The sequence below is a fragment of the Megascapheus bottae genome, chromosome 1 (assembly GCF_031878675.1).
Source record: "Megascapheus bottae isolate mThoBot1 chromosome 1, mThoBot2.hap1, whole genome shotgun sequence".
Classification (NCBI taxonomy): Eukaryota; Metazoa; Chordata; class Mammalia; order Rodentia; family Geomyidae; genus Megascapheus; species Megascapheus bottae.
In genome coordinates this window covers 3,540,088-3,565,687 of record NC_143509.1, presented here as the reverse complement: position 1 = coordinate 3,565,687, position 25,600 = coordinate 3,540,088, and the positions used below count along the sequence as shown (strand labels likewise).

Sequence of the window (25,600 nt, the reverse complement as noted above, 5' to 3'; positions counted from 1 at the left end):
CCGGGCTGGGAGCAGGGAAGGGGGGTGGTGGCCTGCCGGCCTGGAGAGGATCTAGGACCAGCTGGACAGAAGCAGAGGCAGGGCTTGACCTGTTGGATTCTCGGGGATCTTCTGCCCCCCCTCCCCTCCAGTACCCAAACCTGGTTGAAGATACCTGGCAGCCAGCCACCTGATCCAACACACACACACACACACACACTGCCACACCCACAAGCAAGCAGGGTAAGCGGGGTCAACCCCGTGTTTATACTAGGTGTGGGCTTCCCGGCCTAGTCCAGGCACCGATAGAACCCAGTGACCCACAGGTAAAATAGATCACATAACCCGGGCTTTCCCTCCCCCTCCCCCCACCACACACTTCCGGAAAATGGTCACCTGCAGGGGACACACAGCACACAAGAATGCTCTTCCTACACGCTCAGCCATCAGAGCCAACCACAGCCTTCCCACACCCCCCCCCAACACAGGCACATAACTCTACACACACTAGTTGTGTACACACGCCCCCTCCTCCTCTTCCTGGACTGATCTACACACCTACACCCCGCCCTCAGCCACCCAGACTGGTCACCCCGTGCCACAGGCCGCCTGGCAGACACATGCCAGCACCAGCCGCTCACCCTGTGACCTTCACAGGGCAAATGCCAGGCCGCCCTGGCACCTTGTGCCAAGGCAGTCAGGTGGAGAGGACCAAGGAGACAGGGAGACACACTCTGCCTGGCCTGCCTTGTCTGCCCAGGGGGGCGGTAACACCCGGTGACTGAAGATTGTGATTTAGAGGCTGCTTGGTAGCTTGCCAGACTGTCCTGAGTTTATAGGCAGCAGGTGACTCATTGGTCAGCCAGCGATCCTCAGATCTCAGCCTCCTGCGAAGCCACTGGCTCCCCAGCTCCTCTGTGTGTCTTACAATCACAAGTCCCCATACCTTGTAGTGTCCCCAGCCTTGCTTTCCCTCCCAGAATCCCCAAGGTACATGTGCAGACTTGCTCCCACACCTCTGTCCTCCAGAGCCTTCATCTATGTCGGCCTGAGACTTCAGTGGCCAAGGCCTGAGAGCCCCCAATGTGGTTTGTGGCTTTATTCCATGGAGACATCCCAGGCTGTCAGCGGCCCAGGGGTCCTGGAATCCTTGGGGAGGCAAAACCCCCTGTCTCTTTCCACTCTTAGGTGGCAGTTTGACAACTCCCCCAACTTCTAGTCCTTGCCTTGTTCCACTCCCCCACCCCCAGCCCAAGGGACATTCAGTGCAGAAACACAAACAGCTCAGCCCCAGGGAGGGCCCTGTTCCATCCGGGCCTCTGGGCTCCTGCTTACGTACGTGCGTGCATCACGTCCTATCCCGTGGGGCCAATGGATCTGCCGCCACAGAGGTGCAAGCTCGGCACCCTGGAGGCCTGCGTTCTTGGCTCCCTCAACTGATTTCTATGATGGGGGGTGTATTATATCGGTATGTTCTGATCTCTCGTCTCCTGGTGATTCTCCTTGGGGTCCCCCAAAACTCCAGGCTGGGCCTTGAGAGGTAGAGGACTGGTGGCAGGAAAAACCCAGGCAGTGTGTACTGTAAGTGTTTTGTTTTGTTTTTGTCAGTTGTGGGACTTGAACTCTGGGCCTGGGCGCTGTCCCTGAGCTCTTCAGCTCAAATCTACTGCCCTACCCCTTGAGCCATAGCCCCACTTTGGGTTTTCTGGTGTTTAATTGGAGATAAGAGTCTCACAGACTTGTTAGTGCCCAGGCTGGCTTTGAGCCTTGATCCTCAGATCTCAGCCCCCTGAGTAGCTAGGATTACAGGAGTGAGCCACCAAGCCTGGCTATTCTTCAAATGTTTTGCTCGTGACAAGCACACAGCAAGAACGGGACCAGCTGTGTTGAGCCATGCCTGAAATCCTGGCAATTCAGAGAAAGCCAGCCCGGGGAAAAGTACAAGACCCTATCTGGGAAAAATAAAATGACAACAATGAAATCTAAACACACACACACACGAGACATAAGTGAAGTGGAACCATTTTCCTAGCAAGCACAAGACCATGAATTTGAAGACCCATATCTGGAATATCCCTTATGACATAGGATCAGTAATTCAAGGCCAGCTTTGACAATATAGAAAGCCCCTGTCTCTGACTGGGAGTTTGGCCTAGTGGTTAAAGTGCTTGCCTAGCATGCATGAAGGCCCAGGTTCAATTCCTGAGTACCACATACATAGAAAAAAGCCGGAAGTGGTGCTGAGGCTCAAGTGGTGGAGCTCTAGCCTTGAGAAAGTCCAAGGACAATGCTCAGGCCCTGAGCTCAAGCCCAGGACTGGAAAAAAAAAAAAAAAAAAAAAAAAAAAAAAAAAAAAAAAAAAAGCCCCTGTTTCCAAACAAAGCCACAACTCAAACACCTCAAGAAGAATCAGCATTACAGCTTGAACATCGCTAAGTCAAAAATGTGGTAGGGTCCAATGTCCAAAACTAACCTTAATGCCATGTGGATACCGCAGAATTATTAGTGGCCTTTGGGTCATTTTGGACATATATACGCTTTTTGTGCGTGAGTTGTTTATGAAATGAGTACTTTTGGATTGAACTTGGGGCCTGAGCGCTCTCCCTGAGCTCAAGGCTGCACTTTACCAGTTGAGTCACAGTGTCACTTCCAGTGTTTAGTGGTTCATTGGAGATAGTCTCATGGACTTTCCTTCCCAAGCTGGCATGGAACCAGGATCCTTGGAGCTCAGCCTCCTTCCTCAGCTAGGATTATGGGCATTAAGCCACTCGTACCCGACGATGAGGGTTTCTTTCTTTCTTTTTTCTTGGCATGGGGCTTGAACTCTCTGGGCCTTAGTTGGGCGGACTTTGAACGCCATCCTCAGACCTCAGCCTCCTGACTATCTAGGATCTATCTAGGATTATAGGCGTGAGCCACCATGCCTGGCTTGCTTTTATTTATTTATTTATTTGCCAGTCCTGAACTTAGAACTCAGGGTCTGAGCACTGTCCTTGAGCTTTCCTCAATTCCTGAAGACTCAAACCTGGCTCCTCTTGCATGCTAGGCAAGCACTCTACCACTAGACCAAACTCCAGCCCCACCTCCTTTTTTTTTTTAGACAAAGTCCTAGCTGGGTATGGTGGCTCACACCTGTAATCCTAGCTACTTAGGCTGAGATCTGAGAATCGAGGTTCAAAGTCAGCCCTGCAGACTCTTATCTCCAATTAACCACCAGAAAAACAAAGTGGTGCTGTGGCTCAAGGGGCAGGGCCGGGAGCCTTGAGCTGAAGAGCTGAGGGACAAGGCCCAGGACCAACCAAAAAAAAAAAAAAAAAAAAGACAAGGTCCTTTCTATGTAACCCTGGCTGGCCTAGAACTCAGGTCCACCTCAGCTTCCTGAGTGCTGGGATTACAGGTGCCACGGTGCCTGACTTTCCATTCCTTTTTAGGGCTGAGTAATAGCTCACCATAGACTGTGTGAGGTTTGATTATCCACTCCTCCTTCTGCAGACATTTTGATTGTTTGGACCCCTTTGGCATTTGTGAATTGTGCTCCTCTTTGGGTATATTATTCTTAGAATTGGAATAATTCTGCTTAATTTTAGAGAAACTGGCAAACTCCCACAATGCACTGTTTCCTTCCTTCCTTCCCTCCCACCTTCCTTTCTTTTTTCCCTCCCTTCCTTCAGGGAAGGTTTCCTGCATGCTAAGTCAGTACTGTACCACTGAACCATCCTCATACCTTGAAGCTCTGCCTCTACCTACAAGCCACACCCATCACATAAGCCACGCCCCTGTTTCTGAGCCACCATCACCTCTCCCCCCCAACACTCCAAATCTTTTTTTTTTTTTCCTCCATTGGCTGTGGGGCTTGAACTCAGGGCCTGGGCACTGTCCATGAGCTTTTGCTCAAGGCTAGCCCTGTGCTACTTGAGTCACAACACCACTTCTGACTTTTTCCTGTGTATGTGGTACTTAGAAATCAACCCCACAACTTCATGCAAGCACTCTACCACTAAGCCACACTTTCACCCTGTGCATAGCTTTTGTAGGCAGAAACTTTGGGGAATCCTCACTTCAGTGGGGGGTTTTGATTGTTGATTTGTTTTTGTTTTGTCTGGTGATGTTGTGTGACTTTCTTGCTTTTGGTGCTATTGGAGTTTGGACTGAGGACCTTTCTCTCTGCAAGGCAGGTGCTCTACTACCTGAACCACACCTGCCAGATGCCACTTTGCTGGTTAACTGGAGATAAGAGTATTGAACAGTAGGGCACAGTAGCTCACGCCTGTGATCCTAGCTACTCAGGAGGCTGAGATCTGAGGTTCTCGCTTCGAAGTCAGCCTGGGCACTAAAAGAACGTGAGACTTTTATCTCCAGTTAACCACTAGAACCAGAACTGGCGCTGTGGCTCAAGGAGTAGGGTGGTAGCCTTGAGTCCAAGAGCTCAGGGACAGCGCCCAGGCCCAGAGTTCACACACACCCCACAACCTACAAAAAAAAAAAATATTAAATATGTATGCCAGCACCAGCTTCAAACTTGGTTCGTTAGATGTCAGCCTCTGAGTAGTTAGGAAAAAAATTCCATGGTTTGATTCTTTCCATTATTGCTCAAGGTCACCTTTGATAAAGCTGGTGTTCAGGTTTATCTTCATGATAACACACTTTCTTTTTTTTTTTTTTTTCTTTTCCTGCCAGTACTGGGGCTTGAACTGAGGACCTGGGCACTATGTCTCAGTCTTTTTTTTTTTTTTTTTCTTGCCAGTCCGGGGGCTTGAACCTAATTAGGGCTAGGCTCTGTCCCTGAGCTTCTCTGTGCTGACTGCTAGGCCTCTACCATTTGAGCCACCGTGCCACTTCCAACTTTGTGTGGCTTACTGGAGATCAGAGAGTCTCATAGATTTTTCTGCCCTGGCTGGCAGAAAAAGCTGTGATCCTCAGCTTTCAGCCTCCTGAGTAGGTAGGCATCTAGGTATGAGCCATCTGCACCCAGTAAAAAATAGACTTTTGTGAAGTAAGTAAGTTTTGTTGTGTGTTTTAAGGGCAGGAAATAGGATGTCCCTGGAAAGATGGAAAGTTTGCTGTGGTTAGAAAGGAGACTGTCTGAGAAAGTGACATTTGAGCAGAGACCTAAAGGAAGTCACTGGAATCTAGGGAGCAGGGAGGAGGCTGCTGTTAACTAAAGCAAGGTGGGTGGGAAGAGAGGGGGAGTCCTGGGGGCTAGACTTGGGGGAGGTCCGGGTCTGGACTGAGGGACTGCAGGGGGACTTCCTTTACACTTTTGTGAGGTGGAAGCCATAGAAAAGGGAGAGCTGGGGTGGGGGGACTGGCGCTGACTTACAAAGTGCTCACTGCCTATGGGGGGAGGAATACATGGGGTGTCACAAGCTGAAAAGCTTGAGTGGGGGGACAGCAGGGCCTGGCCAGGAAGCCGGGAGACATGGGGGGGGGGATTTGGATAGATTCTGGCAGCCGAGATGACCTGAGGTCCTGGGGATGACCGAATTCTTGCCTCGGACTTGGCTCGCCTCTCGTTTTTTTGGGGGGGTGGGGTGGATGGGGGTTCCTGTGTGACTTTACAACCCTCCTCACCCCCTTCTCTCCACCTCCCAGCTAACCGTGCTGCCCTCCCTGAGCCTCCTCTTCTCCCTCACCCCCTGCAGCTACGAGGGGGAGAATGGGCCGACGCCTTCGCCGGGCCGCAGCCCCCTGGACTCGCAGGCGAGCCCGGGGCTCGTGCTGCACGCCGGGGTCGGCGCTGGCCAGCGCCGGGAGTCCTTCCTCTACCGCTCGGACAGCGACTACGACATGTCCCCCAAAACCATGTCCCGGAACTCCTCCGTCACCAGCGAGGCGTGAGCACCTCCCCCTGCAGCCAACAGCCCAGCCAGGACTCGGGGGGGGGGCCCCCACCCCTTGACCCACCTGTGCTGGCTTCCCAGAGAAGGGAAAGCCCCCCCTGCTGTACGAGGCCTGTTCTGGGGGAGGAGTTGAAGCCACGCCCACCATCCGCCCTCCCATTGGCTGTTCTAGACCTTAGCCTTACTTTAACGCCCCCTTCTCGGATTAGCCACGCCCATCACCCTTCTTGCCATTGGCTGTCCTGCGCCTGGCCCAATCCTAGCTTAGCCACGCCCACCATCCGTCCTCCCATTGGCTGTTCTAGGCCTTGGCCTTACTTTAACGCCCCCTTCTCGGCTTAGCCACGCCCACCATCTCTCTTGCCATTGGCTGCCCTAGGCCTGGCCCTACTTTAACTCTTTTTTTAATTTGGTTTCTTTTTGCTCGCCCTGGGGGCTTGAACTCAGGGGTTGAGTGCTGTTGTCCCTGAGCTTTTGCTCAAGGGCTGGCACTCTACCACTAGCCACAGGGCCACTTCCAGCGTTTTCTATGTGGTATTGAGGAATTGAACCCAGGGCTTCATGCGTGCTGGGCAAACACTCTACCACTAAGCAACATTCCCAGCCAATTCTCCCTTCTTGACTTGGTCCTGCCCACCATCCCTCTTGCCATTGGCTGCCCTAGGTTTAGCCCTTATCTTGCCTCCTTTCTCGTCTTAGCCCTGTCCACATCCTTCCTGTCCATTGGCTGTCCTGGCCCTGGCCCTACTGTAACTCTCTTCTTCCCACCCACCATTCCTCCTGCCATTGGCTGCCCTGGGCCTGGACCTACCATAATTCTTCCTTCTTGACTTCTCCCAACCCAGCCATCCTGATCCTCACCCCACTCATGCCCTATTGGCTGCCTAGACCTGACCCTGCTTCAACTATGTTGTCCTTCAAAGAGGGATTCCATATTCTAGTCCCCTCCAGACCTTCTCTAGCCTTCCCCACTTCCTGTTTCTCCCACCAATCCCCACACACCCCAAGGTAGCTCCTTTCAGCATCCCGACCCACACTCCCCCCAACCATTTTCCTCTCATCATGGGCTTGGGGAGCAGCCCTGACATTATGATGTCTATCCCTGGGGTGGGGTGCTGTGCTGCTTCTCTGGTGATGGTGACCTGTCCTGGCCCTTGATTTTCAGGCATGCTGAGGACCTTATTGTTACACCATTTGCCCAGGTGAGACCTCACCCTTTCCCCAAATGGCTCAGGAAGGAAGAGGCTTCAAGTCTCCCCTAAATATATGGTACAAAGGCCCAGCCCAGACTCTTTCCAGTGATATCTCTTATTTGCTGTCCCCTCTGCCAGGTGCTGGCCAGTCTCCGTAGTGTTCGAAGCAACTTCTCGCTCTTAACCAATGTGCCCATTCCCAACAACAAGTAAGTAGAGGCTGGGCCTGTGATCCTGAGGTCCAGTAAGTCCAACATTCAGCCCTGCTGGGTGACTTCAGGCTGGCATGTGGCCTCTGAATCTTTGAGCATTAAACACTTCCTTAGTTAGCCATTGCAGTTTAAGTGGGTGGGGGTACAAGATAAGAGGCCAATTTTTTTTTTTTTGCCAGTCTTGTGGTTTGAACTCAGGGCCTGAGCATTGTCCTTGGCATTTCTCAACAGTAAGCCTTTTACCACTTGAGCCACAGCACCACTCCCAGCTTCTTTGTATGTCATACCAAGGAATCGAACCTGGGTCTTTGTTCATGCTAGGCAAGCACTTTACCACTAGGCCACACTCCTGGCCTAAGACATCAGAGCTTTTCCAGATAAAGGCTGAACACCCCTGGCTCACACCTATAATCCTAGTTGCTCAGGAAGCTGAGATCTGAGGATGGCAGCTCAAAGCCAACCTAAGCAGGAAAGTTCATGAGATGACTACATCCAGTTAATCAGCACAAAGCCGTAGCTTTGTAGCTGTGGCTCAACTGACAGAGCACCAGCCTTGAATGAAAAAGCTGAGGGACTTGGTGCCCAGGCCAGTTCAAGCCCCACTACCAGTACCAAAAAATAAAAAAAGAATCTGGCTTTACTGCATTGAGCCTGTTCCTTATTTGTAAAATGAGTTCGCTGTAGGCAGTGTCAGTGGCAGGATGTCTGGGACACTGGATCCTCACAAAAAAAGGAGAAAAGCACTATTGTTCGTGGAGAAGGGAAGGCGGGGATCTGTTAGCAGACTGACATTGAAGCCCCATTTCTTTGCAGGCGGTCCCCGCTGGGTGGTCCAACCCCTGTCTGCAAGGCCACACTGTCAGGTAGCTACGCCTAGGGGGTGGGAAAGGGTGCCTCACCTCCATGGCTGGTTAGTCCCCTTCCCCAACACCCCACTCACCTAATGGTTCCCATCATCACAGTGTGGGGTGTTTGTGTGAGGGCTCTTGTCTGAGGACTCTCTGGGTCACCCCTCTGGGCTCTCTGTTCCTCAGAGGAGACATGCCAGCAGTTGGCCCGCGAGACGCTGGAGGAGCTGGACTGGTGCCTGGAACAACTGGAGACCATGCAGACCTACCGCTCAGTCAGCGAGATGGCTTCGCACAAGGTAAGCGGCTTCACGGGGGTGTGGGCGTGGCCTACACCTGCATCACTGGTAGGTGGAGCCAATATGGGTGGAACCGTGGGCGGGACTAATTCCTCCAAGATAACTTATTGGATGATCCCAACTGCTGGGTGGAGCCAGTTGGGTGGGGCCAACGTTATGGTCAAGGTGAGTCCTAAGGTGGATCATTGAATAGAAAGTGTCAGCCATTGCATAATGTGGGCAAGCCAACTATTGCTTGGCAGTTTCAAAAGCCCCTGGAGAGTGTGACTTCCTACAGCTGGACCTAGTTGTGAAGTGGCTTGTACTCTTGGTCCAGTCTGCGGTGTGCATGGGAGGCTGTGAGGCTATGTAGGTGTTGTCTTAGAACCCAACACTGGTGGATTTTTTGTTGTTGTTGTTGTTGATTGGAGGGCTTGAGCTCAAGGCCTGGGCATTGTCCCTGAGCTCTTTTGCTCAAGGCTAGCATTCTACCACTGGAGCCACAGAGCCACTTGTATGTATTGAGTGGTTCATTGGAGATTAAGAGTCTCCTGGGGACTTTTCTGCCTGGGGCCAGCTTCAAACTGCAATCCTCACATCCCAGCCTCCTGAGTAGCTTGGATTACAGGTGTGCCAGTATCTGACAACACCGGTTCCTTTCAGGCAGGTTATGAGGGGTGGTGTGCAGGTGTGGGGCATATGAATGTATCCAGCGGTTATGCCGTGCTATGAGTATGCTAAATGTAGCACCTACCAGAGAGAAGTGGTTGAGCAGGTGTGAATTGACTTCAGGTTCAAAACTGAGTGTGTAATCTCACTTGCTACTCTGTGTGTGCTTGCGGTACCTCAGAGGTCAGTGCACAGTTTCTGTGTACAACTGTGCAGTGTGCATTGCACAACTCCAGGGGGGCACCATTCAAAAGCAGGCAGTAGGAGTGATACTGCTCGGAATGTGTGAGCGGGTACCCATCAGGAAGCCAGGGTACAGGTGGAGATATCTTGTCTGAGAAATGCTAATTTGTAGGAAGGAAGCTTGTCTGGGATAATGAGGCTAAGAGGGTGAATCAGTGAGATTCTGAATGCAACTGGTGTAATGGTGTGTGAGTGTGTCTGGCTGGGGGTTCCTGTGTGGGAAAGGAGTGTGTGTGTGTCAGTATTGTGTCTCTGTGCTCAAATATGAACCTGGGTGCTGAACCCAGGAGGTGTTCCATCTCCTGGCATACCTGTGTGCGGGTGTGTGTGTGTGTGTGTGTGTGAGTGTGTGTGTGTGGACTGGCAGGACTTGGCTATCTGTCTGCATCAGGATGTATATTGGTCAGTCTGTCAGTCGCATGTCACACATTTGTGTGTCTTATCGTATCTACTATGTGATTTGGGGGGGGTGTAGAGGTATTTTCACAGACTTGTGGAGGCATCCTTTCTTCTCCCTAGCGGCCTTTTCTGTTTCTTTGCTGAGACCCTGGTCTCTGATCTTTTTTTTGGTCAGTCGTGGTGCTTGAACTCCGGGCCTAGGCGCTGTCCCTGAGCTCTTCAGCTGAAGGCTAGCTCTCTACCATTTGAGACACAGTGCTACTTCTGGTTTTCTCATGGTTAATTGGAGATGAGAGTCTCACATACTTTAGTGACCAGGCTGGCTTTGAACCATGATCTTCAGATTTCAGCCTGCTGAGCCACCAGGACATGGCTCTGATCCTTTTTTTCTGTGGGTCATGGGGCTTGAACTGGCCTGGGCACTGTCCCTGAGCTCTTCAGCTCAAGGATATCTCCCTACCCTTGAGCCAAGCCCTACTTCCCGTTTTCTAGAGGTTAATTGGAGATAAGAGTCTCAGGTCCTTTTGTACCCGGAATGGCTTTGAACCTTGATCCTCAGATCTTAGGCTCCAGAGTAGCTAGGATTACAGGTGTGAGCCCCCGTGTCCAGCTTGCTCCTCTTCATCTATTTATCTATATCTGCCTGCCTGTCTTTCTGTCCGTCGGATCTATCCACATCCATCCATCCATCCATCATTCATCTATCTATGCATTTGCTCATTTATGCATTTATCTATCTGTGCATTATCATCAGCCTACCCATCTATCTATTTATGCATCTATTTGTCATTGATCTGTGCATTTTGGTGTTGGTACTGTTGCATGAACTCGGGGCCTGAGCATTGTCCCTGAATGTGTTTTTTTATTTTTTCTACTCATGGCTAGCCCTCTTCCACTTGAGCCACAGATCCACTTTCTGTTTTCTGTTTTCTGCTGGTTAATAAGAGATAAGAGTCTCACAGTCTTTCCTCTAGTGCTGCTTCAAACCATGAATGAGCCTCAGTTCTCCTGCTCAGTAACTGGGATTACAGGTGTGAGCCACTGAAAACCTGGCTTCCAGTGTCCCCTTTAACACCCCCCCCCCAGCACCACCTGACTTCACATGCAGTCGGCCAGTGCTGCAGTGAGCGCGCGCTCGTGCACACACAGACACACACACACGGGCACACACACATCCTGCAGCTGCCTCCCCCCACCCCCCGACTCCTGTCCTGCGACCCCGCCCCATGGGCAGGTGCCCTTGGCTGCCCCCAGCCTCCGCTGTGGGGTGGCCCATTAGGGCCAGGGCCTGGCAGATCATGTAACCAGGACTGCCGCCGGGAGCCCGGAGGGGAAGGGAGCCCCCAGCCTTGCTGGGCCGGCCCAGGCCCCTCCGTGGCTCCCCATTCCACTGCCCCCACCTTCCCAGCCCCCACCTCTCCTAGTCCCTGTGGCTCTTGCCTTCCTCCCCACACACACAGCCTAAGTCTAGCCTGAGCGTTTACCAGCCCCGAGGGGGGCTAAGCCTCCAAGATGCCCCTGGTTGATTTCTTCTGCGAGACCTGCTCCAAGCCCTGGCTGGTGGGCTGGTGGGACCAGGTAGGAGAAAGGAGGGGCAGGGGGTGAGGGCTGATGTGTGCAGGCGTGTTAGCCTGCACATTTAACACCGATTGTGTGTGGCCCAGGGCTGGGCGTGGATGGCTCCTTCTGGGGACGAGGGATCTCTCATTGGATTTTGGGGGACTGTAATAGTGTCCCCAAGCCTGGGTCCTGTTTGCAGCCAGTTGGCTTTAACCCTGATCTTGTATGTTCGACCATGTTTACCAGCCCAGGGGTGCCTGGTACTTTGGTGGGGTTTTATTGGGGGGGGGAAACATATGACCCTGGGTGTCAGTCACTGCTTTGTTATGTGTACACTTTGGTTTGTATGTGTCTGGGCTGTGTGACCCTGTGTAGAACGGGGTGGGGGGGGCAGCCTGGGTGCCATGTGTGTATATGTGTGTATATGAGAGAGAGAGAGAGAGAGAGACAGAGAGAGAGAGAGAGAGAGAGAGAGAGAGAGAGAGAGAGAGAGAGACAGAGAGAGAGAGAGAGAGAGAGAGAGAGACAGAGAGAGAGAGAGACAGAGAGAGAGAGAGACAGAGAGAGAGAGTTCTCTTAGGAGAAACGATTGTGTGATCATTGTAGCTCAGGGTGGGTGACTCTTTCAGTGGTCCCTCCAGCTGCCCAGGATGGAGTCTGTTTGTGCCCTGGGGATGTTTGGCAGAGCCTGGGGGAGGGGAGCCAATGCCCTTCCTTCTCCCAGTGCAATGTCACAGCAGAGGCCTGTGTGGTGTGGCGGGGTGGGGGTGGGGGGACCGGGAGGACCCCAGGCTCCTTTTTCCATATACCCCCTTCATGTGCATCAGGAAAAGGGGAATCTGGGGAGGACCCCCCTCCCCAACTGACCAAACTGGGGAGGGGGGCGTCTCCTTGATTCATTATTTCTTCTCCATGCTACAGACAAGTGTCTTCCTTCTCCAGAGCTTGGAGGCCACATGGCTTTATTCCAAACTGGGCTAAGAATAAAGGTCAGGGCTTCAGGGACTGGAATCCTGTGTCTGACAAGAAGGCGTAGAGGCCAGGGGTAGTCCTGGCAAATCAAGGGTTAAGGGCCTCCAGGCCTAAGCCCCCCCTCCCTCATTTCCCCAACTCAGCAGCTGGTTGGAGAGGGAGTTGCTAAGGAGACTCACATCACCATGACAACGGGAATCTCCTGGTACCCTATTGGTTCTCTGTTAGGCAGGAGCCCCTCCCCTCCACAGGTGCCTCCTCTGGCTCCTCCTTGAGGGGCATCAGTGGGAGGAATCCCTCTTTTCCTCAGGCAAGGAGGGGGTGTGCTGATTCTAACCTCCCAACACCTGGGGATCCCCATCTGTGGCCGGAAGGAAAAGAATGGTTGGGCTATGGCTGTGTTTAGTAGCCTGGCAGAGGGGGGGAGGTCTCTGGAGAAATCTGAGCAACTCCAGGAGCCTGTTTTGATGAGCTAAGATGTATATAAGACCCACACTCAAACACACACAATGATCACTGCACCCCACCATCCCTCCCAAGTCACCCATTTTTCCCTCTTGGCCTTAGTTCAAAAGGATGCTGAACCGGGAGCTCACACACCTGTCGGAGATGAGCAGGTCGGGAAACCAAGTCTCAGAGTATATTTCCACAACCTTCCTGGGTGAGTGCTGGGGGCAGGGACACTTTGAATCAACTTTTCTAATAACCCAGGTCATTCTGCTCCAGCAATGAAACAGTTTGTGAGACTCTTAACACCCCTTTAACAGGGGGAAAAAAAAATTGGAAGAGGAGTTGTGGTTCAAGGGGTAAAACCACCAGCCTTGAGTGAAAAAGCTGAGGAACAGCACCCAGGCCTTCAGTTCAAGCCATACAGCTGGGCATGGTGAAACATACCTGTCATTCCGGACTCTAGACAAAGCAGACATGAAGATCTTGAGTTGAGATGCTAAGTTTCCAGCTAGGCTGTGCTATATACTAGCACCTTGATTTCAAAAACAACAAAAAATTCAGCCAAGACCTCCAGACTTCAAAAAGAAATAAAGCCGGCAGCTGGGGGCGTGGCCCTAGTGGTAGAGTGCCTGCCTAGCATGCAGGAAGCCCTGGGTTTGATTCCTTAGTACATCATACACAGGGGGGGGGGGGAAGATGGGTATGGTGGTATACACATAGCTACACAGGAGGCTGAGATCTGAAGATCACAGTTCTAAAGCCAGCCTGCACACTAAAGTCTATGAGACTCTTATCTCCAATGAACCACCAAAAAACCAGAAGTGGCACTGTAGCTCATAAGGTAGGGTGGTGGCCTTGAGCTGAAGAGCTCAGGGACAGTGCCCAGGCCCAGAGTTCAAGTCCTATGACTGAAAAATAAAGAATCTGGGTACCAGCAATACAGGCCTATAATTCTAGCTACTGTAGAGGACCAATCAAAGCTAGCCTTGGCAAACAAATCTAAGAGACTTTTACTCCAATTAACCAGAAGTGGAGGTGTTGCTTAATGGTAGAGCCCCAACTTTGAATGGAAAAAACAGTAAACAAGACCATGAGATGGAATTCAAGCCACTTTACTGGTACATACACACACAAAAAGCCTAGGGCTGGCGCCGGGAGTTTGGCCTAGTGGTAGAGTGCTTGCCTTGCATGCCCAAAGACCCGGGTTCAATTCCTCAGTACCACATAAATAAAAGAAAGCTGGAAGTGGTGCTGAGGCTCAAGTGGTAGAGCTCTAGCCTTGAGAAAGTCCAAGGACAGTGCTCAGGCCCTGAGCTCAAGCCCAGGACTGGCAAAAAAAAAAGCCTAGGGCTGCGAGCGTGTCCTAGTGGTAGCTTACTCACCTAGCATGCATGAAGCCCTGGGTTCCATTCCTCGGTACCACATACACAGAACAAGCCAGAAGTGGTGCTGTGACCCAAGTGCTAGAGTGCCAGCCTTGAGCAAAAAGTGTCCAAGGACAGTGCCAAAGTTCAAGCCCCAAGACTAGCAAAAAAAAAAATAGTAATAAACCTGTAGGAGATCCCAAAATATAGAATTCCCCAACTGCATGGAACTCCATACAGCAACCCAAACTCATTAGAAATTTAAGCTCCCCTAAATCCCCACCACCACCACCAACTACTCAGGGTCATGTCACTCTTTTTATTTTTTGGCCAGTCCTGGCCTTGAATCAAAGGCCTGAGCACTGTCCTTGGGTTTTCTCAAGGCTAGAGCTCTACCACTTGAACCACAGCACCACATCTGGCTTTTTTTCTATGTATGCGGTACCAAGGAATCAAACCCAGGTCTTCGTGCATGCTAGGCAAGCACTCTTCCAACTAGGCCAAACTCCTGGCCCCCATGTCACTCTTTTTATTCATCACTAAATAGCTGATAAAAGTATTCAGAACTGGGTATGAAGTTACATCCCCTGTGAATGCCAGAACCAAGCAGGCAGAAGCAGGGAGGATCCTGAGTTCGAGTCCAGGCTGGGCTACATATTCAAGCCCTTGTCCAAGCTATATGAAGAGTTCTGACATTTCAGACAATGTCTGAGTGGGATTCTGTGTCAACTGTTCCCATCAGGGAGGGTGTGGCATTCCTTAAGAGTTCTGAGGCGTCAGCCAATGGGAGTTTGCCATGCAAATGACCCTTAATAGGCCCTGTTATTGACTGGTAGCCTCAGGTCACAATAGGTAGTTCTTCTGGGGTTCAAAAGCTCTGAAGGCTGCAGAACAGCCTGGGGCTGGCTCCCCAGGCTGGCTGGTGCCAATGCAGGGGGCCATGGACCCCAAGACCCTCCTTTCTTCCCTTCTCCCTCCCATGCCCCCTCCCACTGGCACTCTGAGCCACCCTGGGGCTGTCTTCCCTGGCCCAGAATATACCACAGATATCCCAGCCACGCAGCCATGGGTGTCCCTGGCACCCCCACCCCATTTCCAGACTAACCCTTCCGATTTGGTGCCACACCTGGCAGTTACCCCAGGGCCCCCACTCCAGTCCTCCATCTCCCAGAAAAACCCACATCATGACACCGAGGAGGGTATGGATTCTGAGGACGTGGTGAAGGGCTAAGGGGTGGGTTGGGGGGTACAGGGCGGGTACACAGGCCTGCCCCCTCACCCATTTGTTTTGAAATACTTTACAGACAAACAAAATGAAGTTGAGATCCCATCACCCACAATGAAGGAGCAAGAAACCGAGGAAATGCCCTCAAAGAAACCTTCCCAGCACCCCTTGCCCCCCGTGCCTCAGTTCCAGCCCATGTCTCAGATCACGGGAGTGAAGAAGCTCGTGTATAACAGTGGCCTCAACAACACCGGCATCCCACGTTTTGGGGTGAAGACGGACCAAGAAGAGCTCCTGGCCCAAGTGGGTGCAGAGACGGGGGTCTCTCCTTAATCAGGTTCCCTGGAGAAAGAGATGAGGAGGCCAAGGGAGAGGTTAGAATGACCAAAGAGGTGATCGCCGTGGCGCCACTCTCAGGTTCAGGGGGTGCTGATATTGACCATTGGAGGTACCCCAATTTGAAACATCCTGATACATGGACTAGATGCTGTCCCCCTTTTTTTTTTTAACCAAGGCTGGTGCTCTACCGCTTGAGCCATGCTCCATTTCTGACTTTATGGTGATTAGGGACCTTGGAGACGTGAGTGTCACCTCTCTGAGCTTCGGGTACTTCGACAGTCAAATACGATGGAGCACTGGATAGATGACTGCTGAAGACAGCAGCTGTGGGTTGGGCATTGTGGTGCCTTCCCCGCTGAGGAAGACAGATTGGGAGGTGTTCAAGGCCAGCCTGGGTTACATAGACTTGTCTCCATAAAGAAAAGACAGGAAGCTGGGCGCCGTGGCTCACACGAAAGTCAGTGAGACTCTGCCTCCAATGAATCACCAGAAAACCGGAAGTGGCGTTGTGGCTCAAGTGATAGGGTGCTAGCCTAGGCCCAGAGTTCAAGCCCCACGACTGACCAAACATGGAATAAATAAATTTCTGACGAGTCCTTTCCACAGATGAGGGCTCCCGCCAGCTAGGAGAGGGTCCCCCCCGTACCCCGACCCCCTGTCTGCTTCTGACCTTTGACCTCCATATCCGCCAGGAACTGGAGAATCTGAGCAAGTGGGGTCTGAACATCTTCTGTGTGTCTGATTATGCCGGAGGCCGCTCTCTCAGCTGTATCATGTACACCATATTCCAGGTGATGGGGGCAGTGGGGAGTGGGCAGGGATCAAAGGGCACAGGACAGGGCTGGCAGAGGTCACCGCCCTGCACCTGGTGGTCCCCAGGAGCGGGACCTGCTGAAGAAATTCCGCATCCCTGTGGACACCATGGTGACATTCATGCTGACCTTAGAAGATCACTACCACACAGACGTGGCCTACCACAACAGCCTGCACGCAGCTGACGTGCTGCAGTCCACGCATGTGCTGCTCGCCACGCCTGCACTGGATGTAAGTGTGACCAAGGCCCCCCCCCCACACACACACACCTCCATGTCTCCCACACCTCCATCTCTGTGACTTCCATGTCTCAGCCCATTTGTCCTTCTGGTCCCTTGGTTTTCACCTCCCTGCTCATCTATTCTGGATCATATTCATTTTTCTCTCCTTGGTTTTGGTTGGGGTTTTTGATCCATCATGGGATTTGAACTCGGGGCCTGGGGCACTTATCGCTGACCTTTGTAGCTCAAGGCTAGCACTCTATCACCTGGAGCCACATTGCCACTTCTGGCTTTTGAATGGTTCATTGGAGATGAGTCTCTGTTCTGGCTATCTTTGAACTATAATCATCAGATCTCAGCCTCCTGAGTAGCTGGAATTATAGGTGTGAGCCACAGGCACAGGGAGGTTTTTGTTTGTTTGTTTGGCGGTCCTGGGGCTTGAACTCCAGGCTTGGGCGGTGTCCTTGAGCTCTTCATCTCAAGGCTACCACCCTACCCCTTGAGCCACAGCACCACTTCGGTTTTCAAGTGGTTCATTGGAGATAAGAATCTCAGGGTCTTTGGTGCCCAGGCTGGCTTTGAACCACGATCCTCAGATCTCAGCCTCCTGATAACTAGGATTACAGGTGTGAGCCACAGCGCCGGCTTCTGAGGAGTTTTATTGGGGATGAATCTCATGCATGACCTTTTCTGCCTGAACTGGCGTCAAACTGATTCTCAGATCTCAGCCTCCTTAGTAGCTGGAATTTCAGGTGTGAGCCATTGACACCCGGCCTTCTATTTATTTTATTTTTGAGATAAAGGGTTCCTAGGAAATTCTGAAGCTGGCCTGAAATTCACTTCCTGTCCTCTGGCCTGTACTCAGGCTTCCTGATTCATCTGGAGTCTTCTAGCTTCCTCTGGCCCTCTCATCCCCTGTAGCTGTCATCCCTTTCTGTCTGTCTGATTGACACTTCCTGCCCTTAGGCCGTGTTCACAGACCTGGAAATTCTGGCGGCCCTCTTTGCCGCTGCCATCCATGACGTGGACCACCCAGGCGTCTCCAACCAGTTCCTCATCAATACCAGTGAGTGGTCCTCTCTTGGAGGTGGGGTTGATTGACAGATATTGGGGGTGGAGCCAGTTGGTCTGTGGGAGGAGCCTGCTGGTCTGAGAGCCCAGGGATTGGCTAAATGGAAGTGAAACTGGGCAGGCTAAGGGTGGAGCTAGGAAGACTGAAGAAAGATCTGGCAAGGTAGATGATGGGAGGAATGACCAGAAAGGGGCGGGGCTGGCCATGTGGGCCTATCCAATCGGGGTATGCACATCGAATTTGGGGCGTGGCCAGCACTATAGGGCAACTACCTGATTGGGTGGGACTAGCACTGTGGGTGGAGCTAGCAGAGTGGACAGACCGGAAGTGTGGGGCTTACCTTGTGGGGCAGCGGCAGCTATGTGGGCGGGGCCAGCCTTGTAGGGCAATCGGCTGGGCGGGGCTAGCGGTGTGGGCGGGTCATACCTGGACCGAGCCAGCCTGGCATCCACCGTCTGGGCTCCAGATTCAGAGCTGGCGCTCATGTACAATGACGAGTCGGTGTTGGAGAACCACCACCTGGCCGTGGGCTTCAAGCTGCTGCAGGAGGAGAACTGTGACATCTTCCAGAACCTCAGCAAGCGCCAGCGACAGAGCCTGCGCAAGATGGTCATCGACATGGTGGGCGGGGCTTGGGGGCCAGGGCGAGGAGGGAGCAGGGGAAGGATGCTTGGAGACCCAGGAGGGGCTGGAACCCGGAGAGTTCTGCAGAATGAAAACCTCTCCAGGCCTGGGTGGGATCCAGGTCCCCATCTCACAGACACACACACACACACACACACACCCTTTGTCCACAGGTGCTGGCCACAGATATGTCCAAGCACATGACCCTTCTGGCGGACCTAAAGACCATGGTGGAGACGAAGAAAGTGACCAGCTCAGGGGTTCTCCTACTGGATAACTACTCTGACCGCATCCAGGTACCCACACCTGTCTATGAAACACCCTAGGTCTGCCCAGACACTGAGCTCTACCCTTCCCCTCTGCTTTTATCTTCCATCTCCACTCTACTCCCTCCCCCTCCTTCACCCCAAGCCCTTCTCCCACTCCCTATCGTCAGGTGAGACATAGGATAGCCTGAGACACCCCCTCTCCCATGGGGCATGGCCTCTAAAGTGCCTCCCCTCCCCCACCTCCCGAAGGTCCTTCGCAATATGGTTCACTGCGCCGACCTCAGCAACCCCACCAAGCCCTTGGAGCTGTATCGCCAGTGGACAGACCGAATCATGGCTGAGTTCTTCCAGCAGGGGGACCGGGAGCGAGAGCGTGGCATGGAGATCAGCCCCATGTGTGACAAGCACACGGCATCGGTGGAGAAGTCTCAGGTATGCGAAGTGCAGGGAGACAGGGCCGGCCCACCTGCCTCCTGTTGCACAATTTTCCCTGGTTGGTTTAAACCTTCTCCACTGAAGGACAATGGTTCGGAGCCTCTGATAAGGAGATCTTTTACCAGATACTGCTAAGTCAGTGTTCTGAAATGCTACTTAACTGGACATGGTAGTGCAGGCCTATAATCTTGGGCAGGGGGGCAGGGTTGAAGCAAGAAATTGATAATTCAAGGTCAATCTGGATTATATAACGAATGCCAGACTGCCTGTAACCCTAGCTAACTACTCAGGAGGCCGAGATCTGAGGATCATGATTTGAAGCCAGCCTGGCCGGGAAAGTCCAGAAGACTTTTTTTTTTTTTCTGTCATGGGACTTGAGCTCTGAGCCTGAGCGCTGGCCCTGCATTCTTCAGCTCAAGTCCTAGCCCCTGAGCCACAGCGCCACTTCTGGTTAATTAGAGATGAGTCTCATGGACTTTCGTGTCCATGCTGGCTTTGAACCGAGATCCTCAGATCTCAGCCTCGTGAGTAGCTAGGATTGTAGGCACGAGCCACCTTGCCTGGACAAGACTCTTTATAAAATTCAATTAACTACCAAACATGCAGAAGTGGTGATGTGGCTTAAGTAGCAAAGCACTAGCCTGGAGTGAAAAAACTCAGGGACAGCACCCTAGACCTGAGTTTAAGCCACAGGCCCAGCACGCGCGCGCACATACACACACACACACACACACACACACACACACAGCCAAAATGAATATCTATGATAAACTTGTAATTATTTGTGTAAGATTAGTTGAAACACAGTTGTTAGATCAGATAACAGAACGTTGGTTTTGTTGTTTTAGCAGATTTATCTGTAGCCTAGTGTGTCTGGCCTCAAGTTTGCAATCCTGTTAGAAGCATGGAGGGGGTGTGTGTGTCTGTCTGTCTGTCTGTCTGTCTGTCCGTCCGTCCGTCCCCTGGCCCTGAGCATTTTTGCTCAAGGCTGGCACTCTACTACTTGAGCTGTGCACAGCTCCTCTTCCACATTTTTGGGGGGCTGGTTGTTTGGACAAACACATCTCATAGATTTTCCTGCCCAGGCTGGCCTTGAGCCCTGACTCGATGATCTCAGCCTCCTGAGATGACAGGTGCCCCACCGGCTGCCACCTCAGTGCCCCCCCTCTTCTCCTCTAGGTGGGCTTCATCGACTACATCGTGCACCCCCTGTGGGAGACGTGGGCAGACCTGGTACACCCCGATGCCCAGGAGATCCTGGACACTTTGGAGGACAATCGGGATTGGTATTACAGCGCCATCCGGCAGAGCCCGTCGCCACCCCCGGAGGAGGAGGAAGCTGGGGGCACCGGGCACCCCGCTGCCCCCTTGGATAAATTCCAGTTTGAGCTGACGCTGGAGGAGGAGGAGGAGGAAGAGGAGGCGGTGGCCGCCCCCTCGGACACGGTGGAAGCGTGTGCTGCCCAGGCCCACCCGGGGGTGGACGCCGTGAATTCCACCCACGGACCAGCCTCGGCCTGCGGCCACCACGCCACCCAGGACGCAGCCACGAAGCCAAGGGAAGCTGTGGGCAGCGGGGGCCCCCCGAATTTGAGGACCCCACCCACTGCACAGGAGGCCCCGGGCCTCGCGGGCCTCCCCTCCACGGCGGCCGAGGCGGGGGCCCCGAAAGACGACCGGGCTGCCAAGAGGGCCTGCCGGGCCTGCTCCACGGGGACCCCCGAGGCGGCCTCGGGCCTCCCCCCGGCCCCCGGCGGGTGGGACCCCACCTGAGCCCGCGCCCCCCGGGGCGCCCCCGCACCCCCACCCCCACGCCGCCCCTCCCGCCCTCCTCCTCCTCCTCCTCCTCCTCCGCCACCCCAAAGACTCATCGCCCCCCTGAGAAAAAAGAAACCGGAAAAGTGGGGGGTCCTCGCTTTTCTTCGTTTCCTCCAGGCCGCCGCCACCCCCACTCACAGAGCCTTTGGATGGAGGTGGGGGCCCCCCAAATACTGGAAGGGGTTTTATTTTTTCAATATTAATTGTAACATTTTTTTAAGAAAAAGAGAAAAAAAGAAAAAAAAAAGAGAGAGAGAGAGAATGAAACACGGCAACTGTAGACCCCACCCTCCCTCCCTGACTCCCCAGTTCCTCTCTCTGCCCCTCTCCCCAACCTCCCCCCCCCCCCCCCCCCCCCCCCCCCCCCGGCCCCCTAGTCTGTCTTCCTTCTTGCTGGGCTTCTCTAAGAACCCAGACATAGATGAAGGCCCATCTCGCAGATTCTGATCTTGGGGGGAGGGCTCGGTGGGGAGAGCGGCCCCACTGAACCCCGGAGTAGTCTTCCACCTTATGTTTTTTTTAACCACTCTAGCCATAGGGAGCAGGAGTCAGGGAAGCAGAGGCCTGCCAGCCTCATGCTTCAGATCTGGGGAGACCCTGACAACCCCCCACTCCTCACGTCTTTCCATTGCCCCCCCCTACCCCATTCACTGTTCAGGAAAGGGGGGTGCTGATCCACCCACACGCTCCTTCCAGCTGCTTCTCCTCATGTTTCTGCCTTAAGGGGACCCCCGTGGAAAGAGGAGACCTGGAGGCAGTGGTCCCCCCCTCTAACCTGAGGCCAGGCCAGGCCCAGACTCCCCATCCCAGTACCCCCTCGTGCCCTCCTGAACCCCTCCACATGGACCCAGCCCCCCCAGTCTTTGCCCTAGGAGGAAGCAATAACAATATGTATCCCCAATACCCCTGTCCTTGGGCAGTCTTCCACCCTGGCACCAGAGTAATCCTTCTGTTGTCCCCCAACTTTGCAGAACCCAGCCCCTCCCCCCCAGCTATCCCTGAGCAATACAACACTCAAGGCTGTTTCTCCAAGCCATGGGGGGAGCATTGAGAAGGAAAGGACCCCCCCACCCCTCACACCTTCATTTCATTCGACTGTCCTCCCAATTCTGTGCACATGGTACTGTAAACCTTCTCCGTGTCTCCACCTCCTTCATTCCGTAATGTTGCACAGGGTTCTTTTTCTTTTTTGTACATATTCTATAAAGTTGGTTTGTAAATTATTTTTCAGAGGCAAAAAAAAAAAAAAAGGAAAACTAAACTCGCCTCTCCCTAGCTGACCTGGTGGGAAAGTGGAATGGGGTCCCCAAGAGGGAGGAACCCCTCCACACACACACACACACACACACACACACACACACACTCCTGATGTATAATACACACTGTACCATAGTCCCAGGAATGAGAAGGCAGCTCACCGCACCATCACAGGAAGTCATTAAAGAGGAACAAGGCCGTACCCCCAGCCAGGGGCAGCTCCAGGGTGGGGGTACAGGATCTCCCCAGTGCTGTTCTGCTGGGTGATCCATTTTCATGATCAGTCAATCGGTCTGTGGATTGATACGGCTCTGATCTTGTTACCAATTAAACCCAGGCTTTCACTGACGTGTGTGGCTCCTGTGATTTGACTCTCCACCTTACTGAGGGGGTGTCTCCCTCCAGGGGAGCTTCCTGGGTTTGGGAAAGGAGGTTCCTTCCATTTCTGGGGAACTGGTTTGTGAACTTGATTTTATCCTAACACAGGCTCAAGGTTATTCCAAGGAGTTCACCCTGTGCTGGGAAGATCTGAACCCAGGATCCTACACATCATAGAAAAGCACTCTATCACTGAGCTGTAGCCCCAGCCCAAGCAGGCATCAAATCAGGATCCTCAGACTTCAGCCTCTTGAGTGGCAGCTAGGATTACAGGTGTGAGCTACCAGTGTCTTGGGTTTTTCTTTTGAATTTCTGGAGAAAAACTCCAAAAATATGGGCTAGATATGGTGATGCATACCTGTAATCTCAGCACCCAGGAGGCTCAAGCGGGAGGATCAAGATTTGAGGCCAGCCTACAACACAAAGCAAGACTGTGTCTCAAAAAATAAATAAAAATTAAAAAATAACGGGCCAAGAGCATGGCCTAGTGGTAGAGTGCATGCCTGGGTTCAATTCCTCGGTACCACATACACGAAAAAGCTGAAAACAGTGCTGAGGCTCAAGTGGCAGAGCTCTAGCCTTGAGAAAGCCCAAGGACAGTGTTCCTGCCCTGAGTTCAAGCCCCAGGACTGGCAAAAAAAAAAAAAAATAGCCAGGACTGGCTAAATAAATAATTTTTTATTTTTTATTTTTTGCCAGTCCTGAGTCGGCCTGAGCACTGTCCTTGGGCTTTCTCAAGGCTAGAGTTCTACCATTTGAGCCACAGTGCTACTTTTGGCTTTTTCTATGTATGTGGTACTGTGGAATCAAACCTGGGTCTTTGTGCATGATAGGCAAGCACTCTACCACTAGGCCAAACTCCCAGCCCTTCCCCCAATTTTTAATATTAAAAAAAAATCCAGTAGCCCAGGAACTAGCCTAGATATTAGTATGTACAAAGTTCTTCTGGTTGAACCTGACTGGCTATCATAGCCATACTCAAGAAGAGTAAGGTCCAACATAGTCCCAGAAGAGAGAAGCTGCTGCAAAAGTAGGTAAAAGTTTCCAGAACCTATGCAAGAAGCAAAGGCAAGACTCCAGATAATTACACTAAGGCAGAAAGGGCACTGGGTTGCGAGTCAAAAGGTGACATTGAGAGGTGGCTGGGCAGCTCAGGGTAAGTGGACCTGGAGTCTCAGTTTCTCCAAGTGTTAAGGGGTAGATACGATTGTCCCAAAGTTCATGTGAAAATACAGTGCCTGTGACACTGTGTCAAAAGCCAGTATGCCATGTACTCATCTTGCTCTTTTCATTCACCCCAGACAAGGACAAAGGTGAGGAGGGGAGATGTTGCAGCCAGAGGCTGGCCTGCACACTGTGTGATCTTCAGCAGAGGTGATCTGAGGCTGCCTGTTTAGTTAATATGATATCCCGCTGTGTTACCCAACTCCAGAGCAAAGAGAACGTTGGAAGTAGGCATCAGTAACTCTGTAACCCTAGCTACTCAGTAGGCTGAGATCTGAGGATCCTGATTTAAAGCCAGCCCTGGCAGAAAAGTTTGGGAGACTTTTTTTTTTTTGGCCAGTCCTGGGCTTGAACTCAGGGCCTGAGCGCTGTCCTTGGACTTTCTCAAGGCTAGAACTCTACCACTTGAGCCTCAGCACCACTTCTGGCTTTTTTCTATGTATGTGGTACCGAGGAATCGAACCCGGGTCTTCGTGCATGCTAGGCAAGCACTTTAACCACTAGGCCAAACTCCCAGCCCCAAGGGAGACTCTTCTTAACTCAAACGAACCACCAAAACACCAGAAGTAAAGCTTTGGCCTCAAGTGGTAGAGCACTAACCTTGAGCATAAAAAGCTCCAGGACAAGCTGGGCGTGGTGGCTCACGCCTGTAATCCTAGCTACGTAGGAGGCTGAAACCTGAGGATCGCAGTTCAAAGCCAGCCCAGCTGGAAAGAACATGAGACTTTTTTTTTCTCTGTTGGTCTTAGGGTCTTGCACGCTGGGCCTGGGCACTGTTCCTGAGGTCTTCAGATCAAGGCTACCACCCTACCCGTAGAGCCACAACACCACTTCAGGTTTTCTAGTGGTTCATTAGAGATAAGATTCTCACTGTCACCGTTCCCGGCTATAAGAACTTGAGACTTTTACCTCCAATTAACCTCTAGAAAATGAGAAAGGAAGTGGGGCTGTGGCTGGAGTGGTAGGGTGGTAGATTTGAGCCGAAGAGCTTAGGGACAGCGCCCAGGCCCAGAGTTCAAGCCCCATGACTGACACCTCCCCTCCCCCCCAAAAAAAAAGCAGGCCAGGAGTTTGGCCTAGTGGTAGACTGCTTGTCTAGCTTGCACAAAGATCCAGGCTCAATTCTTCAGTATTACGTACATAGAAAAAAGTCAGAAGTGGTGCTATGGCTCAATGGTAGAGCTCTAGCCTTGAGAAAGTCCGAGGACAGTGCTTAGGCTCTGAGTTCAAGCCTCCAGGACTGGCAAAAAAAAAAGTGCTCAGGCCTGGAGTTAAAGCCCCAGGAACAGCAGAATCAAAATGGATAAAATGGAGCTGGGTGTGGCGGCTCACTCCTGTAATCCTAGCTACTCAGGAGGCTGAGATCTGAGGATCAAGGTTCAAAGCCAGCCAGGGTACAAAAGGACCTGAGACATCTCCAATTAACCTCCGGAAAAAGGGAAGTGGGGCTTGGTTCAAGGGTAGGTCAGTAGCCTTGAGCTGAAGAGCTCAGGGACAGTGACCGAGTGGAGTTCAAGCCCCATGACCCATTTAAAAAAAAAAAGAAAGAAAAAAGGTGGGTTTGTCAGGAGGCATGCTTGGGTGTGTAAGCCCTGGAGCGCCCTCTGTAGACCGATGAGGGAGGTGCTATAGAGCAAGGATGGCTGGGAGGAGGGACAAAAGAAGGCTCCATGCTATGATTGGCTCAGGATTTTGTCATTCGTAGAGAAAATAGCCAATGAGTAATGAAGGGCGCTTCTGGACTACTCCCCCCCTCTCCTGGGTCTTTAACTCAGGGCCTGGGTGATGTCCCTAAGCTTTCATGGTCAAGCACTCTACTACTATTAGTGCTACCCCTCCACTTCTGGCTTTTGCCTGGTTCATTAGAAATAAGAGTGGTTAATGAAATAGAAGTCTCGCAGACTTTTCTGCTCAGACT

The 25,600-nt window shown here is 52.4% G+C and overlaps 1 protein-coding gene across 1 annotated transcript in view; it reads left to right on the top strand.

Annotated features, from left to right (window-relative positions):
* Positions 1–21,180, top strand: part of Pde4a (phosphodiesterase 4A) — a 31,035-nt gene extending 9,855 nt beyond the window's left edge. The window contains exons 2-15 of the mRNA XM_090337744.1: positions 5,622–5,813; positions 6,985–7,021; positions 7,151–7,221; positions 8,038–8,087; positions 8,259–8,371; positions 12,761–12,854; positions 15,312–15,535; positions 16,264–16,362; positions 16,451–16,615; positions 17,572–17,671; positions 18,144–18,298; positions 18,475–18,597; positions 18,820–19,002; positions 20,185–21,180. Coding sequence (XP_090193870.1) covers positions 5,622–5,813; positions 6,985–7,021; positions 7,151–7,221; positions 8,038–8,087; positions 8,259–8,371; positions 12,761–12,854; positions 15,312–15,535; positions 16,264–16,362; positions 16,451–16,615; positions 17,572–17,671; positions 18,144–18,298; positions 18,475–18,597; positions 18,820–19,002; positions 20,185–20,778 — 2,200 coding nt within the window. The 3' untranslated portion in view covers positions 20,779–21,180. The remainder of the gene's footprint in view (positions 1–5,621; positions 5,814–6,984; positions 7,022–7,150; positions 7,222–8,037; positions 8,088–8,258; positions 8,372–12,760; positions 12,855–15,311; positions 15,536–16,263; positions 16,363–16,450; positions 16,616–17,571; positions 17,672–18,143; positions 18,299–18,474; positions 18,598–18,819; positions 19,003–20,184) is intronic.
* The last annotated feature ends 4,420 nt before the right edge of the window (positions 21,181–25,600 follow it).